The sequence below is a fragment of the Apis laboriosa genome, unplaced genomic scaffold (assembly GCF_014066325.1).
Source record: "Apis laboriosa isolate Shangri-la unplaced genomic scaffold, ASM1406632v1 scaffold29_cov151, whole genome shotgun sequence".
NCBI classification, from domain to species: domain Eukaryota; kingdom Metazoa; phylum Arthropoda; class Insecta; order Hymenoptera; family Apidae; genus Apis; species Apis laboriosa.
The window spans coordinates 17442-28446 of record NW_025222728.1 but is presented as its reverse complement, the minus strand read 5'-3'; the positions used below and the strand labels follow the sequence as shown (position 1 = coordinate 28446).

At 26.5% G+C, this 11005-nt stretch overlaps 3 protein-coding genes across 3 annotated transcripts; 1 reads left to right on the top strand and 2 right to left on the bottom strand.

The window, feature by feature from the left end:
* The first annotated feature begins 356 nt into the window (after positions 1–356).
* LOC122714349 (ATP-dependent DNA helicase PIF1) lies at positions 357–2453 on the top strand. The gene has a single exon (XM_043935612.1). It carries the CDS (start codon positions 597–599, stop codon positions 2451–2453), a length of 1857 nt encoding a protein of 618 aa, XP_043791547.1. The 5' UTR covers positions 357–596.
* Positions 2454–2724: 271 nt separating this feature from the next.
* On the bottom strand, positions 2725–7419 carry LOC122714309 (protein brunelleschi). The gene is made up of 12 exons (XM_043935544.1): positions 6295–7419; positions 5940–6213; positions 5668–5866; positions 5381–5592; positions 5123–5321; positions 4647–5061; positions 4358–4578; positions 3909–4266; positions 3652–3808; positions 3397–3574; positions 3098–3321; positions 2725–3021 (listed from the first exon to the last, which is right to left on the bottom strand). The coding sequence occupies exons 1-12, from the start codon at positions 7230–7232 to the stop codon at positions 2830–2832; spliced, it is 3567 nt and encodes a 1188-aa protein (XP_043791479.1). The 5' UTR covers positions 7233–7419; the 3' UTR covers positions 2725–2829.
* Positions 7420–8493: 1074 nt separating this feature from the next.
* LOC122714351 (syntenin-1-like) lies at positions 8494–10523 on the bottom strand. Its single transcript, XM_043935614.1, has 8 exons — positions 10400–10523; positions 10105–10170; positions 9846–10022; positions 9663–9773; positions 9279–9514; positions 9057–9210; positions 8872–8981; positions 8494–8795 (listed from the first exon to the last, which is right to left on the bottom strand). Exons 2-8 carry the CDS (start codon positions 10153–10155, stop codon positions 8741–8743), a joined length of 894 nt encoding a protein of 297 aa, XP_043791549.1. The 5' UTR covers positions 10156–10170; positions 10400–10523; the 3' UTR covers positions 8494–8740.
* Positions 10524–11005: the final 482 nt, after the last annotated feature.

Genomic DNA, 11005 nt, shown 5'->3' with positions numbered 1-11005 from the left:
ATAGTTATAGGAAAATTAACACCATTTTAAATGAATATGCTAATGATAAAAATAATATATAAGTTACTAAAATCTGTCCAACATAGAAAATAGTATTAATTACTAATATCTTTAAATTCTAAGTTAATGTAAAAACAAATATGTAACTAGATTTATTTAAATCATGATATTTGTTTAAGTTACAATATTTTATTTTAACAAATGTAACCAACTATTTATTTGCATTTATGTGCATGTAATTATTTATTAATGATAAATACCATAATTAGATTGTGGTATTCATATAATTTGATAAAATGAAATACAACAATTTAGTATTCATATGTTTCTAGTTTACATAAAAAGACCAATGAAATACTTATATATATAAATATTATCTCATCATTTTGAAACGAAAAATGTCCCTAGCATTTGGCGCGTAAATAAATATCGCGCCAAATCAATTAATTATGGCGTCAAGTGAATGTGAATAGTTGGTGCAGTGTATCTTCTTATGAAAATTTTATAATTTTCTTGTTTAATGCATGCAAAAATTTTTTAGATATATTGTCTAATACGTATTCAATTAATTATATGTAATATTTTTATAAACAAATATGGATCAGGACAATTGTTCAGTGACATGTTCCGTTGTAATCGAATGGACTAATTCACAAGGTTCGATTGTAAAGAAAACAAATCATCGATCAGCAACTTTACGCTTAATTCGAAACAATTTTCGTGAAATTTATATCGAAATACGTGCAGAGAAAGCAAACACAACCACGAAATTATCGCTAATATCTATATCGGTTTTTAATAAATTTATGACCGAAGGAAAAGCTTCTATTAAATTTAAAAAAGAAAATTGTACACTATTTTTATCGAATGCACCGACAACTCAATTAATCAATTTTTTGAAAATGATATACATCAAGATCTTGGATCAAGAAGATAAAGTGAAAAATCCAGTAAAAGAAAAATTACTTTCTAATAAATCGTTCGTTGGTTATCAAGAAATTAGTCCCGCTACAAGTACCGAAACGAATAGAGCTAAAGAGAAGGCTCTCGTTGTATCACGTGCAACAATTACGACACCATCCCCTAGCGCTGTTAAAAAAAGAAAACGGATCGATGAAAATGAAAATACATTGAAACCATCTACTAAGAAGAAACTCTACGAAAATCCAACAATAGAACAAGTTACGGAAGAACAGAATAGAATCTTGGATGCAGTACTTCGTGGTAAAAATATATTTTTTACTGGCAGTGCAGGTACTGGAAAGTCTTTCTTATTGAGAAAAATAATAGCGGCTCTTCCTCCTGACGTCACGATTGCTACAGCAAGTACCGGAGTAGCGGCATGTCATATAGGCGGAATAACTTTACATCAATTCGCTGGAATTGGATTAGGAACCGCAAATTCGGAAAGATGTTTTGAAATGGCTTCTCGTAGTTCCTCTGCTGCTTTATGGAGAAAAACGAAACATTTAATCATAGATGAAATTTCTATGGTAGATGGGGATTATTTTGATAAGATTGAAGCTGTTGCTAGACATATTCGTAAAAATGAAAGACCTTTTGGTGGAATACAATTGATATTATGTGGAGATTTTTTCCAATTACCACCAGTTTCAAAGAAAGATAAAAAAGCAAAATTTTGTTTTCAAAGTAATGCATGGACAAAATGTATACATTTCAATTATGAATTACAAACTGTTTACAGACAAAAAGATCCTGAGTTTATCAAAATTTTAAATAATATTAGAATAGGTAGAGTGACAGATGATATTGCAAAAATCCTTAAGGCAACAGCTAAACAAAAAATAGAGAATAATGGTATTTTAGCAACAAGACTTTGTTCTCATGTAAATGAAGTTGAAGAAATTAATGAATTTCAATTAAATGAATTAAAAGGTGAATCTAAAACTTATATAGCACAAGATTCTGATCAATCAATGACTAAAATATTGAATCAACAATTGACTGTTCCTGATAAATTAATATTAAAAATAGGTGCTCAAGTAATGTTGTTAAAAAATATAAATGTTTCTAATGGATTAGTGAATGGAGCAAGAGGGGTAGTTATTAAGTTTGCAGATAATATTCCAATAGTGCAATTTAAATCAGGTATTCAATATCATGCAAAACTCGAAAAATGGAATTTAAGAACAAATATAGGAACTATTGTTCATAGAAAACAAATTCCATTAAAATTAGCATGGGCTTTTTCCATTCATAAAAGTCAAGGTTTAACTCTAGATTGTGTTGAAATGTGTCTTGCAAGAGTATTTGATGCTGGTCAGTCATATGTAGCTCTTTCAAGAGCACAAAGTTTGCAATCTTTAAGAGTTTTAGAATTTAATAATCAACAAGTATGGGCTCATTCTGATGTACTTATGTTTTATAAAAAATTTAGAAGAAATTTACAAGAAATGGAAATAATTCCTGTAGGAAAAAAGCAAAAAATATAAATGAAATAATCATGTATAAATAAAATATTATTTTACTTATTTATATTTTTATTCTTACTTATTTATTACTTATTACTTATTTATAATTTTATTTCACTTTTTAATTTTAATTTTTATTTTATTTTATTTTTTTTTTTTATCTTTTCTTTGACTACTAATTGAAATCAACTAATTATATTATTTTAATTATGTTGAGAAGATATTGAGAGAATTGAAAACACAAATTTTTTTTTTACAATTTATTAAAAAAAGTAAAAGTTTCTAAATTTTATATATAATTGCATCATAACAAAGCATAAATATATTTTATTTTTTCTTTTCCTTTCATTAAATATTACAAAATCACGCATTTAATAATTTCATATATATATATATATTAATAATCGTCAACTGTGATTTCTATTGATGGTATATAACGCCAAGTATGTCCAGCATTTATTAATTCTGAACAAAGAATTGGTGTATTTGGAGCTGATTCTTTACTGCTACATTGAATATCTATTTTATATTGACCAGCTGTAAAAAATACTACACGACATTCGTGATAAATTCTTCCATATTCTTGTAACTAGAAAAAAAAACAAAGTTATCAGAGCAATATAGAATATTATTAAGATTTTTTTTTTATCAATAAAGTAACTCACTGCTGGAAGCATAATTTTATTTGCACCAGCAATGGATAATCTTGTTTCTAGTTGATAATTATTCACGCCATTATGATGATCTTGATAAAAATTAATAGATAACATAAGATCACTCAATGGATGTTCTAAAGCATTACATATTCCTATTCCGACACTAACGCATTCACCTAAGCTACATGTAAGTTCATCTTGTGCCTTTACAACTGTATCATTTATTTTAATCTCTGAAAAACACACGAAATTATTAATTATTAGCATTAAATGAAAAGCTATTGTGTACAATGATTAGTAAAACATACCCCATTGTAGAGGACTCATTCTAACGAGATCTAACATATCTTGGGTAAGAGTAATGCCAGAAAGAGTCGCTTTTCCGGTCGATTCTGTGCCCAATAATTGCCAGCGTAAATCAACCAACGATGCAATATGTTCGGAACAAACTTTTTGAAGTTCTCCGATATCACCATTTCCATTTAACTGTATTAATAAAATATAAGAAAAACAAATATTTTTTTATTATATCATAAAAAGAATTACATAATATTTTTAATTACCATAGATAATTTATTCAATGGGCATCGATCAACTGGAACAGGGATTCTACAAGGTTCTTTTCCCTCCATATATATACATTTAGTTTCCGTATAATACAATTCCATTTCATGATTAGTCATATTTGTTAAATCTAATACAAGATAAAATTGCGATGGTCTGAAAATATATTACAATTATATATACAATATATAAATATATTATATATTACGACATCTTATATGTACATTCGTAATCTAATAATATATTATCTACTTACGTTTCTGCTGGAAGTACATCCCAATTTGTAATTTGCACACTAGGTAACATCTCAACTGTGATAAAAACTGAAGAAATACGACAATAACCTGCCGTTAAACCTGCACCACCCGAATATTTTATTTTTAATTGACCTTCAATAACATTTGAGGTATGCAATGGAACTGCAAGTTTAGACAAACGCGAACTCGCTAAGGAAGAATGTCCTGAATGAGAACTTAATCCTGACCTGAATGAGGAAGTTAATTCGGATTGTCTCTTTGTATGCGACGGAGAACTTAATCTAGATGGTAATGAACTATGTCCTGAATGAGACATTAAACTGCTGGGTTGACTAACATATGTACTACTACTAGTATCTGAAAACATATTTAAAATATCTAGCAATCAATTAAATTATAATTGTTATAAAAAATAATAAGAATAGAAACAGTTTTTGTTCAATATTACCGTTTCGAGATGTAGGTGCTATAAAATCGGTAGCTGCATATAAATATAAAATAAAACTAGCATTAGAGCCAGGTTTTAATGGTAATTGTGCCATTAAATTTTCATCATTCCATTTAAATATTTTACTTTCAGTTAATGTGTCTAATGTTGATTGCACTGATAATTCGATTGTTTCGATAGGAAGTTGACCGTTATTTTTAATTGTTATAGTACATTCGGCACTGTAACATTATTAAGTTCTATAGAAAAAATTATATAACCGATGTTTTATTTATTTAATAAAATATACCTTTCTCCGCCATATAATGATATACTTGCACTAGTTACTATATTGTCTCCAGAACAAAAACTTGCAGTTTGAGGTAAACTTGTAGCTACTTCTATTCTCGGTAAAGCTGGAACTACTTCAACTGTATATTGAGAATGACTCATTTCCTCCATATATCTTAATCTACAATTTGATTTCACTCCCAATGTATGCGTACTAAAACCAAGAATTTCTAAATCTCCGATTTCTTTAGGATTGCCAGCTAACGTTACCGCAATTGGTCCTGATTCAGCAGGAAGTGTAATACTTTCAGGAATTGATTCAAATACTACACCATTTGTAAGGAGTCTCATGTTAGAAACGTGAAGTTCAAACGGCAAAGGATTAATAAGTTGCATCGATACTTCGCAAATATCACCTTCTACCCATAAATAATCTGTAATCATTATTTTACAATAAATATAATTTTATAGGTAACATCTAATCAATATACGTACCAACTTTACTTTTAGATATATTTTTTCTTTCTAATGATCCGAAATTAATTGGTGTAAATAAAAATGGACCATGATCTTCTTTCACTCTTTCGATTTTTTGAGGTTGAAGATGCGGTTGCATATTTTTTAAAATAAATGATTTAGTTTTCGGAATATTCGTTAAATTAGCAGGAGGTATAACTGTACCAGAATCTAAAACCTATTAGAACAATTTGATTAACAATTTTGGAAATCGCTTCATTTTTCCTTGAAACTTACAAGAGGTACAGGAGCGCCTTCGCATTGTTGAGATACATTTTGAAGTTGCAAAGCAGTTTCTTTACGTTCGTTAGGAGTTAAATAATTATACATTGTTTGAAGTAAGAATGTCATATGTCTTGTTGCTAATGCTGGATTACCCATACGATTAGCAGCAGTAACAAGTTCATTTATTACTTGAATTTGAATAATAGGCCAACCTCTATGACATTCTATACAAATAAATTTTTATTTAACATTTTCACGATAGCACAATGAAAATTTATCTATCCATAAAAAGAAATTACCAGGAGACATATCAACTGGATCTAAAGATAATTTAAATCCAGAAGTAGCTTGTAGCATCAAATTATAACATTGTTGCCAATCTGGATTAGGATTATTTTGAGATACATGTCGCGTTGCAGCTAATCTTAAGCAAAAGGATGCTTTTCTTATAAAACCAAAACTTGTGTATAAATCTGATAATGTGGTAAACCGATCAATCTACAATATTGCACAATTATTGTTATATTTTGATACTTAATAAATCAATAACATTCCAGATTATGTCACATACTTTCTCTTGCTCACTCAATGGCAAGTTTATAAGTATAACATTATTTAAATAAGAAGCAGCTTGTAAAGTACAATTTTGTTCTATTGAAATTCTTGTAGCTTTAAAGCTAGCTTCTGTCTCAATTATTCCAGCATATTGATATTTGCTATAATGAACTATTGCCTCACGATATTTTTTTGATATTTCTTCAGGTAGTAAAATATGTGGCATATTACTTTTTACTATTTCTATAGCTGGTGGTGATAGTAAAGTAGCTATAGCTTGTGAACCTCTTCTAAATATAATAATAAATTATTATCTATATTATGTAAGATATCAAAGTTTCATATCTTAAACTATTTTACTTTATACATACCTTTGCTTACCTGGACTACCTTCTTGAAGGGAAGAATTTCTTTGTAATGGAAGACTTCTACACATATTTGGATATAGCACTAAAGCAGATGCAGCACATAAACCTTCAAATGCTGCTCCTAGCCATAACCAATCATTTACAGCTTGTAATACACTAGCTGCAGAATTATAATTACTCAAGGCATCTGCTGGTAGACCAGCTTGAAGACATAAATCACCTAAATGTTTTGTCATACGGCCTACACATCTTTTTCTATTATTTCTAGATTCCAGATCTAATCCTATGAAATCTTTTTTTTCAAATGGTGCCAACAAAAGGGAGACTCTGTCTATTTTTTCTCTAGATCTTTCTAATCTTTTAGATTCTAAAATCCAGAATAAAGAGTTTAGACACTCCATTACATGAACTTCAAGATCAGGACATGTCTCATCTGTATAAAATACTGCTCTAGTTTTAAAATTTAAAGGTGTACTAAATGATGTTGGTGGTTCGTGTACATTATTTGATTCTAATGGTCCAAAAAGAATAGCACGTGAATCATATAATGTTGCACTGTATTTCACTTTTAAAGTTTCATGAACTCTACATAGCTCATTTAATTCTGCTTGATTGTCATATTTGCCAAAAGTAATTAATCCTAATAATCTTCTGTGAGTTTGGAAATCTCCCCAATCGTTATTTTCAACAGGATGTTCCCTAACGAATCTAGCAAGAATTTCACGTGTTCCACCAGTAGAATCAGCCACAGAAAATCTACTGCCTGTTTTAATTATCCGTTCACATAACCTGGTAATAGTCTTTTGTTTGATTTGTGTACCAATAGGTCTCAAAAGTAAAAGCAATGCTGCATGATCATGTGCAGTTTGCTCGTAATCGGGATGAGACATCTTGTTGTCGGGTACTGGACTCGACAAAATAACGCTAATAGCCGAGCGCATTTATATCACTCACTACTTAGTAGTTTTTTACGGTACTTATAGGTTCACATAATAATAGATAATAACAGATATATAACAATTCTTTAACCGAATAATCGAATTTTGTATTCATTTTACAAATATTTAATATTTCATTTCATTTTGATAATTGTTGTGCTATATTAGCAGACATGATTAATAAAACAACTGCCATGTTCAACAAACAGATCAAATGCGCGTGCGTTACAAGAAGTTTATCAAGTAACACTCGTATTCGTATTATTAATTATTGGAAAAGGATGAATTTGTTAACCTTTTTCGAAATATATTTGCTGTAATAAATGAAAGTTTTTAAAACTAATATACAAATAAAATCCATATTGTTATTAACATAATTATATTTTATTTTATTAAAGCTTTAATATAAATTTTATTAAGTTTTTTTTATAAATATGGAGCATATAATTTTATAAAAAAAATATGTATTTTGATATATGGAAATTATAAATATTATTATTGAAATTTCTGATAATTGCAAGAAAAGTTTTAATTTCTAGAAAATATAAATCTCGCCTTAAGTGGAAAAAAAATACATTTATTATAATATTATTAATATTATTTCTATATTTTCAAAGCCTGTGCAAAATTGACCAGCAAAATGATAATTGCTTTTTAAATGTAAAATACTTTGTTAAAGATAAAAAATATAAATTTTAATAAATAAGAATATAATAGATAAGAATAAAGTATAGATATTAAATTTAAAACTTTTAATTTTTGCGAGCATAAATTTTATTCAATGTATTACATACATATATTATCTTTATCTATTAAATTGTTGTTACATATATTTATTAAATTGTAGATATACATATATTATACAGAAAATTGGCACATTAAAAAAGTAAGATACAAAATATCTTACTTTAATTTAACAATTCTTACTATATAAAAGAATAGGTAGAATGAAATATATTATTATAAAAAAGAAAAAAATAAAAATTTAAAATTAAAGTGAAAATATATTAAAAAAGTATGTAAATTTAGAAAAATTTAGAAAAAATTGTTTAAATGTATACAGAGATATATTATACAAGTAATATATATAATTGTATATATGTATAATTGAATATAATTATTCAAAGATTTTTATTTAAATTGAATTATTAATATAAAAAAAATTTATAAACTATTCTTTTTTTTTTTATTTTTTTCTTTTCTTTCTAAAAGGATAAATATTAATATTATATTTTTATATAACAAAAATATCTTACTTATATTAAGTAATAATAAATAATTATTATATATATTATAAATAACACAATTAATAAAACATTAGATATTTATTATGTGTTAATATCATGAAAATGTAAAAAACAATTTAAATGCGTATATCTATGAGAAACTTCAACTATTTTTTTTTTTATAATTTTTTTAGTTAAAAAATTAAAACAACTATTATAAAGATATTAATTAAAATGTTTATCAATACTGTAAATATAAACGCAGTACTATACCTGATCTTTATCTTAAACATCTGGCACAGAATGATCCATTAAAGTTTTCAATAAACTGTTGTTCATTCTAAAGAAAATAATTGTGATAAAAAATTCGCAATATGATATATTACTCATAATATTCTATATTAATGGATACATACTTTTTAATCATATGATCATAAATATACGATGGAATAATCGTTATTGTGATTATATTTCCGCCATTTTCAATTTCTGCCGTTATTTCTTTATCCATTAAACCTATAACATTCTAAAAAAAAAAAAGATACTTTTCAAATTTATTGAAATTTGAATTAAGCATGTAAATCTTATACATGCCACAAACCTTTCCATTAACTTCCAATATTTGATGATCTGTTAAAAGTCCATTTCTAGCAGCTGAAGAATCTTTTACTAATGCAATTATTTTTCCATTTTTAAATTGAAATCCAATATGTCCTGTACTATCTTTGTGCATTGTCACTGTGCGTTCAAATGGCCTAAAAACCAATAAAATATTAAATAAAAAATATTGAAATTATATATTATATAATCAATATTAACTAACCTATCTCTTACTATTACTTTAATACCATTAATATCAGCATTTCGTAACATTTTATGTACTTGTTCCATTGTATATCCAGCAACAAAAACATCATTGATGCTCAAAATTTGATCTCCAAATCGTAATCCAGCAAGTGCAGCAGGCGAATTTTGACTTACTAGGCATACAAAGATGCCGTTATTTACAGCATGCACTCTTAAACCAATTTTACCATCTTTATCTTTGCATAGTATCAACTAAAATGATAAAATCAAATTATTTTGGCAAAAACTATGCTTTTTTAGCATATATCATAATTATTTATATTATATCAATTTGATATTAATATATATATTAAATGCATATATATGTACATATAAACATAAATGATCTGTTATTTCATACTTCTCTTATTCCATTTGTAACTTGTGCTCTCTGTAATCCTAAAGATTGTCCAGACAAAGGTGCAATTATGCCTGCTAAAGGACCTGAAGTTGTAGAATTATTTACTGTCATCTGAAATGTAGATTTCTAAAATGTAGTTTCTATAATATAAATTATATTATGTATATTTATAGCACGATTTACAAGAGAATATTCAGGCATGTTTTGTGCTATCATTTCTTCAGTAAATTCCAAATCCATATATTTTCCTAATGAAGGATACAGTGCAGTAGAAAGAGAATTATAAACAGGTGCAGATGGACCAGTTTGTTCATGTGATATAGGTGGAACATTATATTGTGATTCTCTTTGTAGTTGAGCCTATAAAAATAACAAATTATATAATTACAATATCACATAAATACTATGTAGATAATTTTCTCTAATTAAGAATCTATCTTACCTTCATCATATGATCTACTTTCATGTCCTCAAGCGTTGGATATAAAGACATTTTGCATAAATTTTTCTAGAAATAAATATACCAACATATAGTATATTTTAACAAATAAAAACAATTTTTTATAATTAATTGAAGAATATAAGATAATAGAAAACTAAATTATTTGTTACAACAACAATAACAACAAAAATATTATAAATAATATAATACATATATCGACATGATGTTGTTATTTAAGAATTCTTGCATGAATGTTTATATATAGTTTATATATAGAAATGTTTAGATATTTTACCTTTAAAAAACAACCGATAATATGTGATGCTTGTATTACAAGTAATTTTTATTTGATGTTGCACTACTTTATGTATACGTCAACGAAGGTACACGTCACGACAGATACTTAAAGTATCATTGATGAACTACAAGTGATGAACAAAACAACTTTACTATTGGATCATGTTAACATCAATTCTGATAATGCCATATATTGATTGGTTTAAGTCATTATATATAACGTGACATTACAAACAAGTGATTGGATTGCTTTATCTTCATGTGCCATTACGTATTACCCTTTCCATTTTTCCTTACCAATCATCTTCATATTCTCTTATAACCATGTAAAAGTGCTACAATTTAAAAATTCATCATAAAATTAATCAATACAATCAATCTAAATAAAATAAAATTTAAATAATTTTTTTTACTTTTCGATATTAGTAGAATATTCATAAATATATAAACAATTATTGATTAAATTTTAACTATTTCGTTTTTAAAACAAGATTCGTTAATATTAAAATATTTTAAAATTTCATCAACTAAATATATATAATGCTAATGCAAAAATTATTTTATATGATTATTAAATAGATTTCTATGTATAATATTTATTTAT